This window comes from Triticum urartu, chromosome 4A (genome assembly GCF_056163025.1).
Source record: "Triticum urartu cultivar PI428250 chromosome 4A, HENAU_Tu73, whole genome shotgun sequence".
Taxonomy (NCBI): domain Eukaryota; kingdom Viridiplantae; phylum Streptophyta; class Magnoliopsida; order Poales; family Poaceae; genus Triticum; species Triticum urartu.
The window spans coordinates 125,002,667-125,014,221 of record NC_141876.1 but is presented as its reverse complement, the minus strand read 5'-3'; the positions used below and the strand labels follow the sequence as shown (position 1 = coordinate 125,014,221).

The window sequence follows — 11,555 nt, the reverse complement described above, 5'->3', positions numbered from 1 at the left end:
ATCCCTTCTTTGGTTTAGAATAACTAAATTAAATCAGTACTTCCCTTTCTTTTTCCTACTAAAACCTACTCTCTCCGTTTCGAATTACTTGTCTTGAATTTATTTAGATACGGATGTTCTAGACTCATTTTAATGTTAGATACCTCCGTATCTAGACAAATCTAAGACAAGTAATTTGGAACGGAGGGAGTATACCCTACATTTACTCAATCAAATCTTACCAAAATTATGTCATGTCTAAATAAAATTAAATCAAATCTTACCAAAATCTCAACTAAATTAAAACTTTTTTTTGCCTTCTCCTAGCTGTACCCAAATCAAATCAAATCTTACCAAAAACTCAACCAAAGAAATGTTCTTGCCTCATCCTATACATACTCAAATCGGCAATTAGATTGTTAATTCAAGTTTTCAGAAAAAAATTCAACACAAGATTCTTTACTGGCCTTCTCCGTCCACGCACACGCCGCCCACGGGTAGCATCGCAACGCTGGTGCTTCTAGAATCTGGAGCAGGGTTTTCCTGGAGCCATCCTGACCCCGGTGTGTTGTAAACCAGGCCCACACAAACCACAACTCCTCCGACTTTTGATAAACCGTTTACTAAACCGAGAGGGAAAACAAATCGAGGCGGAAAGAAAAGGACGCCCACCCGCACGCACCCAGCCACGCTCCCGGCAATCCCCAACGACGCGAGCGCATACGACTCCCTCCCTCCTTTTAAACCGCGCCACACGCCGACCAACCGGAACCGGAACCTGAACCCGCCGACGACTTCTTCTTCCCCTCCCCTCCCCGCCCCTCCTCCCACCGATCTCTCCTCCTCTCTCATGGCGACGTCAACTTCGCGCGACCGCGGCGGCTACCCGCCGGACTCGACGCGGCTGCGCATCGGCGACGACATCGCCTGGGCGGACGTCGGCGGCGTCTACGACCGCGACGACTCCCTCAAGGAGAACACCAACCCCAAGTGCCTGCTCAAGGCCCACAACCCGAGCGCGCCCGGCCAGCACCACCACCACCACCACAACGGCGCCGCGTCGCAGCGCTTCTCCGGGAACCTGAAGCCCACGGCGGCGCCCATCATCGGCCTCTCCGGGAAGCTCGGCCAGGGCGGCGCGCGGCGGACCCACCAGCAGCACCCGCCCGCCATGTTCCCCAAGAAGGCCAAGACCGGCGGCGGCGGCCGCAACCCGAGGCCCGCCGTCCCGGAGGACGAGCCCAGCTCCCCCAAGGTCTCGTGCATCGGGAAGGTGCTCTCCGAGCGCGAGAGGGCGCGGCGCAGGCCTCGCCCGCCCCCCTCGGAGCGCCCTCCTTCCGGCTGCTGCCCTGGACTCGGCTTCCTCATGCGCCGCAGCCGCTCGCGGAAGAGCGCCGTGGAGAGCGTCGACTGGTCCCCGCCTCCCCCGCCACCGGCAGCGAGGCGGAGGGAGGCGAAGGCGGCCGAGACGGAGGAGGCCGCGCCGGCGCCGGCGCCCGGGCTGGGAGGGGTCATGCGGTTCGCGTCGGGGAGGCGGGCGGCGGATTGGGCGGCCCAGATGGAGGTGGACGACTGCGTGGCGAAATCCGGGCCGTTGTAGCGCGGGCAGGAGATTTAATTTTGCTCTCGGGTTGGGTTTGGTTTGTGTCCGCTTCTGCTGCTTGTTGTTGCCGTGCTCTAGGCTTAGTAAACTTGTTTGTGTTTGTGTGTATATACTGATAGTATTAATTAGGACAACACATTTGTGGGATCATGATATGGATTTGAAAATCAGACAAAATTTTGCTAGTTTCCTCATCTGCTTTTGGCTCGTTTCTGAATTGTTACAATTTCACATGTTCTTGACAATGCAGTCCTGACATCCTGTGGAAATTTGATGAAAATTTCAGAACTAATCTTGACAACATACCTTGCACCACCATCTTCTTGCAGAAGATCAGCAGCATAGCTTGAGAGGTAGAACGTCGGCCCTCGAATTTTCTTCCTCAGCTGTCGTGTCACTGCATTGTTTCTCACCGTCCTTTCTTACAACCTTCCATTTGTCTCTTATTACAGGAACGATGTCGTCATGGGCCATGACCACAGCTCCAAAGGCATTCCTCTTATTCCAGTGAGTTTAATCCAGCTTTCACCGTGTCCATCTAGTCATTCCTACTCACAATGGGGACAGATTTTGAATTGTGCAATACTCTGCCGTCAGGGACCTGAATACAATATGAAAATTCAACTTTAGCTGTACAACCACTTCTTTTCAGCACATAGTTTCCCTAAAATATGTTAGTACTCTGCCCAGCATTCCTTGCTCAAGTGCGACTTCATCCAGATTAGTGAAATTAAATAAACCTAAGCCTTCGGTAGATTGCAGAAAAGCAGCCACTACTTCGTCGCAGATCTGTTTGTTTTGTGGTTAGATTTGGGCGCGCCACTTACTCGGTGACACACACGCCTTAAATTATTCTTTCATCGCACATCAGTTTATTTGACTTCGTCACTGTTTATATTAGTAGTGTAAGCTGTCATGTTTTCGAGTTTGATCACGCATCTGAATACACTATTTGTCCTATTCACGAATTCTGGCTCCGAAACTACAGAAACAGCTGCACTGTTCCTTGTTAAGTGACTGATTATGTGCTTTACTGTTAATTCTATTGTAGTAAACATGTGCTAGTATCCTTGATCCTCCACATGGTTTTCACTTTCGGTGAGATTTCAATGAAATTCACTGAATTTCATTAATTTCAGCAGTTTCAGTAGTACACATAAATTCAAATGTTTTTCAAAATATTCAAAATCTTAATTGAATTCAAGTGAATATTTCGGCCCTTTGACTGAAATGAAAACTGAAATTCGCTGAATTTCGATGATTTCAGTTGGTGCTGAAATTTTTCTGAAACTGAAATTGAAAACCATGATCCTCCGTATCTCTTCTCAAACTTGAATTTATGTTGTTACATCATAAATTGAGGATCCAGTATGCAGCCTATATATACAGAGGTGCCATTTTGCATTGTCCACTAGCTGTATCGTTGTTTTAGTTATCTATTTATTGTTGCAGAGTATGCATTTTATCACCGTCAGTCCATCAAAAAAAAAGATCGTTGGCTCCGTCATGCATCACTGTAATGGGGTTATGATGCCATGAATATTGATTATCTCAAAATCCCAAACTGCGCTCCTGTATATTGGCTAGTACAGACCTCTCCACTAACTTCTAACTAACTGGATATCTACAACTAAAATATTACAGTACATTCAAATTTAATTGCTCTGAAGAGAGGAATGTAGAAACTTTAACTCTGGCTAGTCAAGTTTGCATATCACATTGAATGTAAGTTGAGCTATGGATACCGTGGGTGGCTTCTGTTTTTCTGTTGCCTGAACATTTCTGGGCATGTAAATCACTGAAGAGCTGGTAATGGTGTCGCATAATGTGTACCATAACCTCCAAACGAATTCTACTGTAATGAGAAAGGTGTAAATTGTCAAAACATGGTGCAGTCCTTGGTATTAAACTTATTGGTTGCTTCGAGTTCTGAATATCATTAGTGATGGTTCCAAGAGCGAGTCGTTGCGCCAGGTGCATTTTCAAGAGTTACTAGTTTGGCATACATTTTTAAGTTTAGTGCTATTGGCACCACAAGAATTACTAGTTTGCAGGATTTCAGTGCAAACAAAAGAGCTAAGTAGAAAAAGAATAGTTTCTGCATGAAATCCACTGGCATTAAGCATCAACTTACCTGGAATTAGCTAATTTCTGCTGGAATATTGACTGGACACAATGGAATTATTTGTTATTTCTGATGATGGACGTAAACCTGGAATTTCTCTCTTGTTTGAATCTAAATAGTAACACGAGTTGGTACCGAGTCTATGTCGGAAACAGTGCCATTCAATATCGTGATAATGTGGGCTTCCTAACCCTACGACTCTTTGGGAGTATTGTTCATGTCGAATTTCCAAACTAAATGCCTTTCTACATTTCAGGCAATGGACCACACGGATTTGTTGTGCCGCAAGAGCGAGTATATGCCATCAGGCTCAGTTATCACAGAAGGGATAATCGCCAGCCCTGGAGTCACTGGATTTATTTTCCAAACTAAATAGCAATTGTATGTGCTATTCATTCTGATGCTGTTAACAAGGATGGAATAAGAAAACTGGGGAATGTATGTATTCACTTGCAGTGTACCCAATTTTAATTTTGCGCTTCTGGTTCGTTGCATCAAGATAAGGAAAGTTCAGAAACGATTCCGAATTCAGATAAACTAGACTGAATTTCAGATAGTATTGGGTATTACTAAATTGGCCCTGGAATCTTGGCCAGTGCAGTAGCTAATATGATTCAGAGTTTCAGATGATCGTTATAATTAGTACTACAACAAGGTATCATGCCAAGATCTTTCTGACAATGTTTCATCTGAGTAAAGCAGCGAAGAGATAATGACAAGGCAAACACGAGATTAGCTGGTCAGTACGTTGATTTCTAGGTTAATTAGCATTCCATCTAATGGGGTAAGATCACATGTCGAAGGAGATGGTGCTGTTGGGCGGGTTGTAGAAGGTGACGACTCTGCCGTTGAGCGGCTGCACCGGCCGGGCGTTCTGCTTGGCGGCGGCCGGCAGCGGCGCGGTGACGAGGTCGATCTGCTCCTTGGTCATCTGCCTCACCTTGCCCAGCACGTTCCAGTAGACGTTCTCGGCGCACGGCGGCGCCGTGAGGGAGCCCATGTACCGGAAGTAGCTCCCCGTCCGCTTCTCCAGCGAGCGCAGGTGCACCAGGCCGGCCGCCACGCGCGCGTCCTGCTCGCCGTAGCTGCACCGGTCGGCCGCCAGCTCCGCCAGCTTCCGCTTGAGCTGGAAGTAGAAGGAGTCCGGGGCGCCGACCTTGTAGAGGATGGCGATGATGGCGAGCTCGCCGGAGCCGGCGTCGCTCTCGTGGACGAGCTGGACCTCGACCGGGTGCCTCTTGCCGTTGATGGTGTGCTCCGAGGGCGTCTTCCACCGGAGCTTCTTGAGGCTGAAGGCCTTGCCGCCGATGGTCACGCCGCCAGGCTTACCGTTGAACGTCATCTGCATCGCCATTTACCAAATCGGCCGGTCAGTAGTGTACATGGACGCGCGCGCGTCGCCGGCTTGGAGGCGTCAATGGAAGGGACTTGCCGAGATTTCTTTGCCGTTGTTGATGAGGGTGGCGTCGGTGGCGACGTAGGTGCGGGTGAGGGGGTCGAGGTCGGGCTTGGGGACGGCGCTCTTGGTGACGATGTCGATGGGGGACTGCTTCCTCGCCGCAGCGCCGCCGTTGCAGGCGCTGTACTTGGGGCTCAGCTTGGCCCAGTTCTCCGGGCCCAGCTTGGTCCCCGACACGTAACTGTAGTCCGGATCGTCGGCTGCAACGGACAACGCCGCCGCGACGGCGACGACCATGACGAGGACGGCCCGGCGGGACGCCATTGCCGGCACCATGGATCGACCGTTTTCTTGCCTTCTCCTGATTGATCAAGTCAAAGGGATCGATCGCGCGAGACCGGCCGCTTTGCCGCGTGACTATTTACAGGCACGAAACGCGGTGGCTGGTTGGGACGGGTGGACGGGAGAGGAGGTAGAAGGGGGAGGAGCTTAATTTGCTTGGCGCCAAGAATAGCGCTCTGTCTGCTGCCGTGCTGAGGCTTGACGTCCGTCTCGGTTGTGGCACTGTGCTGGCAGCTACCTGGACTGGAGAGAGTTTTTTTTGTTTCTGGCTGTAAAAAAAAAGGAGAGACAAAATGGGGTGTTGCGAGAATCGAACTCACGACCTCTCGCACCCGAAGCGAGAATCATACCACTAGACCAAACACCCAATTCATGTCTAATGGGCGACATAAAATTTTTTTATCCGAATATGTTGCAATCATCATCATCGACGGGATCTAAAAATTCTCTTAGCTCCAGAGAAGTCCTAGAAGCGCGAGGTGATCGAAATCACCTTGACGCCTGATGTTTAGGCCTGTTTCTGTGTAATAGATCATGATCATGCAGTGCACTATTGTATAACCACATGGTCTGGCGGCAGCAGGCGCATAACAGCCAGCAAGCACCCAAGAACGGAACGGGGGGCTGCATGTGCTCCCTGCCGCTTAGTGGGGTGGCGGCAGGACTGTTTGTATGCTAGTTTCATCCATGTTTTGTTTCGTATGCGTTTCGTTTCGTCTGACGAATAATACCACATATTCGTATGTCCTTGCTATTGATTCCTAGGCATGCAGTGCACTGTTTTTGCAAATAATAATCGTTTATTTATAAATAATAATACGAGCCTCCGTCGCGGGCCTCATCATCGGCCTTCTTGCACCGGCCTCAACACCCCGCGGAACATCACCGCCGCAGGCCTCATCGTCGGCCTCCTCGTGTCGGGCGATTCACCCGGCGGACCTTCACCGCCGCGGGTTTCATCGTCAGCCTCATCGCGACGGCCTCCTCGCCCGGCAGCACTGGCGGAGCTACTCACGGACAAAACCGTGCCGTTGCTCGCCCAGCAAAATTGCCAAACTTTTTTTTAATACATATGCTCAAAGCCCAGCCCACAGCCACATAGCGCACAGCCCATAATCAATAGCGTCATCGCCCAAAGCCCCAAACGCTCAGTCCAATAAAGCTGCACACCGCACCCACCGCACCCACCGACCACATCCACTAGGACGACTAGGGCACGGCGCCGGCCGACGGCAGAGGTCCGGCTAGTCGGAGCTAGCCCCTACCCTTCCCAGTAGCAATCCATCCCGCATCCCAGCATCCTCCATCTGATGTGGTCGCAGTAGCTGCGGCGGCGACCCGGCCAGTGGCGATCCGGCAGCAGCAGCAAGAAGCAGAGTAACAAGCAGCGGCTGCTATTGAGCTGCCGGTCCTTGTGACGAATGACCACTCCGGCGTCATTGCCGTGCTGCAGGTGACCCAGACATAGGTGAATTTCTCTCTTGATTTGTAGAATAGTACAGTAGTATGTAACAGCACAGGTGACCCAGGATCGGAAAGCTGATTTGTACCATGAATCCATGATGACCATGACCGATGGTAAGCTACTGTGGCTTCTTTTGTTTAGTACTAGTATATATGTACATAAATATGTGTGTGCATCTTCTAATCAATGAGAACAAGTATGCAGCTCCATATTGTCTATGCCTACTGAAATAGTATATGGTTCAAATTTTCATATTTTTTGCGCTCTTCATTAGTTTGGCCCGCCCAGTTTGTTCGTTGTAGCTCCGCCACTGCCCGGCGGACCTGCTCCACTGCGGGCCTCATTGTCGGCCTCTTCGCACCGGCCTCGTCGCCTGGCAGACCTTCGCCGTTGCAGGTCTCATCGTCAGCCTTCTCGCGCTAGTCTCATCGCCCAGCGGACCTGCTCCGCGACGGGCCTCGTCATCGGCCTCTTCGCACTGGCCTCATCGCCTGGCAGACCTTCGCTGCCGCAAGCCTCATCGTCGGTCTCATCGCCTAGCGGACCTTTGCCACCGGAGGCCGACGATGAGCCCCGTGACGGAGCAGGTCCTCTGGGCGATGAGGCGGGCGCGAGGAGGCCGTCAATGAGGCCCGCGGCGGTGAAGGTCTGTCGGGCGATGATGTCGGTGTGAGGAGGCCCACAATGAGACCTACGGCGGGGAAGGTACGCGAGGAGGCAGACGAGCGTTGAGGCCGGCGTGAGGAGGCCGACGATGAGGCCTGCAATGGAGCAGGTTTGCCGGACGATGAGGCCCGCGATGGTGAAGGTCCGCCTGTCGATGATGTTGGCGCGAGGAGGTCGATGATAAGGCCTGCGGCGGCGAAGGTCTGCCAGGCGATGAGGCCAGTGCGAAGAGGCCGACGATGAGACTGTGGTGGTGAAAGTCCGTCGGGTGAATCCCGGCATGAGGAGGCCGACAATGAGGCTTGCGACGGTGATGTTCCGCCGGGCGTTAAGGCCGGTGTAAGGAGGCCGATGATGAGACCCGCGACGGAGGCTTGTATTATTATTTGTAAATAAACGATTATTATTTGCAAAAACAGTGCACTATATGTATAGGAATCAACAGTAGGGACATACGAATCTATGGCATTATTCGTCAAATGAAATAAAACACAGACAAAACAAAACACAGACAAAACGCCATTATTCGTCAGACCAAACAAAATACAGACGAAACGAAACGTAGGTAAACAGTCATGCCGCCACGCCACTAGACGGCAGGGATCACATGCAGCCCCACGTTCCGTTTTGGGTCTTGGCTGGCTGTTATGCGCCTGTTGCCGCCTGGCCTTGTGGGCCGTGCCTGCCGCCACGGCTAGGATGGTTTCTTCTGTCAATTTCGTTTGAAGATGGTCTTCTTTATCAATTTCATTGGCAGGTGGTTTTTTTGGACAAAAAATCTATACATCCATCCAAGTGAATCATCGAGGAATCAGAAGAACCCAAAGCTCAGGGTTGCAAACTATCGGTGCACGAATTCGGTTGTACATGTCTACTCATTCATGCAACTGCAAAAGTTGATACTCAAATAGCTGAAGAAACCAGAGAAATGCAAAAGGCTAAGACTTCTTGGCACTTAACTAGACCCTTGAATAATCTAAATGATACAGAACGCAGGTTAACACGTAACCGACCTGCCGGAGCAGTTTCAACGAGAACATCATCAAAGGTAAAACGGAGGACCCAAACATCGGCTGCCATTTCCTATATTGTTCAGTCAAACAGCCGAAATGCTCTAACTTCTGCGACGGCGACGACTCCTTGAAGCATGACTCTGAAGCCTCCCAATCATGCAAGGGGTGTACGGAAATGAGTCGTATATGCCATTCGCATGTCCATGATAGTAATCTTTTGGGCGCATGTCTCCAAGATACTGAACCTTCGAGCTTTCCAAATGATAAGCCATTCCTGTAAATGATAACCCCAAGAAAACAACCTCCTTGTAAGGGTGAAAGCCAAGGAAGTAGACGTTCCCTCCATAGAAGCATCCATAATCAGCTTTAACATTCAGAACATTATCATCGTCGGAGTCCCATTCTAGATTCTCTGGTATTAGCATCCCACCGTTTTCTCCTTCTCCTTCTTCTTCATCTGCTTCTCCCCATCTCCATTCTCGTCGTCCTCCATCCAAGGTCCATGTTTTTTCAAATCCCTCGAGCTCATCTGTGTCGATCGGGAAATCTGCCGTTGCACATGGCTCGAGATCAACATGATACTTCAACACCCAATCTATGTGTCTGCTTGATTCAACAAGGGTATAAACTTGGAGTATATGTTTATCATATATTATAGCTGCAAGGTACACCCCTTTTTCTGATTTGCCAAGATATTGATCCTGTTTTCTTTCTGCAATATCTATTGGCATCTTAATTACTTGGTACTTGCTGTCCGACAAAGATAATCTGCAAAATTATCAATTCATAGCTATAGTGGTGAAGTTGTCGTATAAATATTCAAATATTATAAGAGAAAACGCTACTAAGACAAAAGAAGTAGGGACGCAGCTTTGGTGCCTTAAAGGCACCTGCCTTTGGGTCATTGACATATGGGCCAGCCACCTGTTGGGCTCATATGTCATAGATACAAAGGTAGGTGCCTTAAAGCACCGAAGCATCGTTCGAGAAGTAGAAGTGCGACTCTGCAAAGATGCGGTAATACCTGACGACAAACGCACCGCGACAATGCACATAGAGTGATCCTCGCGAGTACGCACTATATCGCCGCCTTGGACCTCCCCCGCACATAGATTTTGGCTGTAGTGGATCTACCCGAACATCGGTCACCGTGCCCGCAGCCTCGCCTTGGCGGATAAAGGACCTCTTGAGCCATTTCCTTGTACTAGATGAGAACACATCAAACACCCACGAGGATGGTGGCCATTCCATGGAATCTTGTGCAGGGTCCACTTTGTCAGGCACACACGGGATCAAAAGCACCTCATAGTGGGGTGAGACGGCGGGGTCGAACGCAAGGTATGCGAGGTGGTGGCGGTGGTCGGTCTTGTAGTGGAGACGTCCCCATTGTCGCGTGGCGGGGTTGACCACGTAGGAGCACAAGTTCATGTCGCTCTCATAAAGCAAGAGGCCATTGCAGTGGTCTACGATTGAATCGAAATCCTCGGCGTAACCAGGCAGGAAGTCGAGGTTGCAGTCGATCGCGGGCTTCTGTGTGGAGGGGCGCGAGAAGCAGCGCGGGCTCTCGTAGTCGATGTAGTTGATGAAGATGCCATGCAGCGAATGCGGGAGCATGTGCGGGAGCAGCAGGCGGCGGGCGTCCACGACGGCGCGCCACGTCTTGCGGACGCAGCGGGACGCGGCGAGGTCGCACGGCGGGAGGCGGCCGAGGATGCTGGCGAGCGTGTCGTCGGGTAGGGCTTCGGTCTGGTCCATGTCTGGCTTCCGCGACCTTTCACGCAGGCTAGCTAGAGGCCGGATTAAGGAGATACGGCGACGGCGGCGGCGCGTTCAGCCGGTACTTGAGCAACTCGTGTAGGGTTCGTGTCCGATTCTGGTCAGGTTCCTCTCAAAAAAAAAAAAAAAACTCGTGTAGGGTTCTAGTCGAGAAAAGAAGAGAGGCTGCGGCGCTGCTTATATGGGCGCCTCCGAACTCGGGAACCTGACCAGAATCGGACACGATAGTAGAAACACCACGTCTCGTTTTATTGATACCTTTTTTTTTGAGGGGAAACGTTTTATTGATACCTGATACGTGCGACTACAACAATGCGTGTTCTTTCTCTTCTGTGCTTGTGTTAGTTCTTGAAATTGCAGCTGTGGTTTATGCATCCTGCTCCGTCTGTTAGGGTATTTCTAACCGATCCCAGCAAATTGTTGATAAAGGGTAAATTTTATTGGCTCAAAATGAAACGTAGAAAGGATACAAACATAATGAACACACGTCCGGTCTCTGCATAGCTAGAATGAACACAGTCAACACCAACGACACACACACATAAAAAATGACGGCAAATAACAAAGTCATATAATACCAAAGCTATGCATCGGCGAGGAAAAAGAAAATAACCTAAGGCGACCCAGCCCGCAATCAACAAACTATAACAATGACCATATCTGCACGAAACATATCATGACACCATACTGACGATGGGATTCTTCAACAGCAATGTCTTGAAGAAGGGAGCGACGCTCAAGCGCTGGCGTCACCTGATCCAACCGCCCATAGTAGAATCTAGGTTTTCACCCTGAAGAATCAGTCTGAACATATCTGAGCAAAACCTTCTACAAGGGAACGACACAAAACTATCATCATTGCCAGATATAAGCAACTCGGGTCAGACCTAGGCTTTCACCCCGTAGCTTGAGACTGGATGCTCAGGTAGCACCAATATCGAAGTCACACATGTGTTGTCACCACCACTTTTCCACCGAGACAACAACTGAATGCGATGCGGTTGTCGTTGTTGCACAGCCATCCCTCCGCGTAAGCGGTCGTCCATAGTTTGCATCTCACAGTTGAAGTCAACCGCCAAATCTATATAGAAGAACCCTCGTGAGGACCTTCCGATGGCCATCACTACCCGCAGCAGGCCGCCGCCACATGCCGGAGTGATCACCACAATGACCCATACCGATGACGG

General features: G+C 50.3%; 3 protein-coding genes and 1 non-coding gene across 4 annotated transcripts; 1 reads left to right on the top strand and 3 right to left on the bottom strand.

Moving 5' to 3' along the window:
* Positions 1-645: 645 nt before the first annotated feature.
* Positions 646-1,767, top strand: LOC125551107 (uncharacterized). Its single transcript, XM_048714265.2, has one exon. It carries the CDS (start codon positions 830-832, stop codon positions 1,577-1,579), a length of 750 nt encoding a protein of 249 aa, XP_048570222.1. The 5' UTR covers positions 646-829; the 3' UTR covers positions 1,580-1,767.
* Positions 1,768-4,312: 2,545 nt separating this feature from the next.
* On the bottom strand, positions 4,313-5,537 carry LOC125551108 (alpha carbonic anhydrase 1, chloroplastic). Its single transcript, XM_048714267.2, has 2 exons — positions 5,140-5,537; positions 4,313-5,049 (listed from the first exon to the last, which is right to left on the bottom strand). The coding sequence occupies exons 1-2, from the start codon at positions 5,440-5,442 to the stop codon at positions 4,498-4,500; spliced, it is 855 nt and encodes a 284-aa protein (XP_048570224.1). The 5' UTR covers positions 5,443-5,537; the 3' UTR covers positions 4,313-4,497.
* A 206-nt stretch (positions 5,538-5,743) lies between these two features.
* TRNAP-CGG (transfer RNA proline (anticodon CGG)) lies at positions 5,744-5,815 on the bottom strand. Its single transcript has one exon. It is a non-coding gene; the product is annotated as a tRNA-Pro (tRNA).
* A 2,743-nt stretch (positions 5,816-8,558) lies between these two features.
* On the bottom strand, positions 8,559-10,380 carry LOC147975073 (F-box protein At5g07610-like). The gene is made up of 2 exons (XM_087519601.1): positions 9,617-10,380; positions 8,559-9,360 (listed from the first exon to the last, which is right to left on the bottom strand). The coding sequence occupies exons 1-2, from the start codon at positions 10,345-10,347 to the stop codon at positions 8,694-8,696; spliced, it is 1,398 nt and encodes a 465-aa protein (XP_087375727.1). The 5' UTR covers positions 10,348-10,380; the 3' UTR covers positions 8,559-8,693.
* Between the last annotated feature and the right edge of the window lie 1,175 nt (positions 10,381-11,555).

What these genes read in the sequence shown, in the direction of transcription:
- LOC147975073 (XM_087519601.1), bottom strand. Translation starts at nt 10,347, where the DNA reads ATGGACCAGACCGAAGCCCTACCCGACGACACGCTCGCCAGCATCCTC. An exon ending in CGCGGTGCGTTTGTCGTCAG is followed by an intron (nt 9,361 to 9,616) that starts GTATTACCGCAT and finishes ATAATTTTGCAG; the next exon opens with ATTATCTTTGTCGGACAGCA.
- LOC125551107 (XM_048714265.2), top strand. Translation starts at nt 830, where the DNA reads ATGGCGACGTCAACTTCGCGCGACCGCGGCGGCTACCCGCCGGACTCG.
- LOC125551108 (XM_048714267.2), bottom strand. Translation starts at nt 5,442, where the DNA reads ATGGTGCCGGCAATGGCGTCCCGCCGGGCCGTCCTCGTCATGGTCGTC. An exon ending in ACAACGGCAAAGAAATCTCG is followed by an intron (nt 5,050 to 5,139) that starts GCAAGTCCCTTC and finishes ATGGCGATGCAG; the next exon opens with ATGACGTTCAACGGTAAGCC.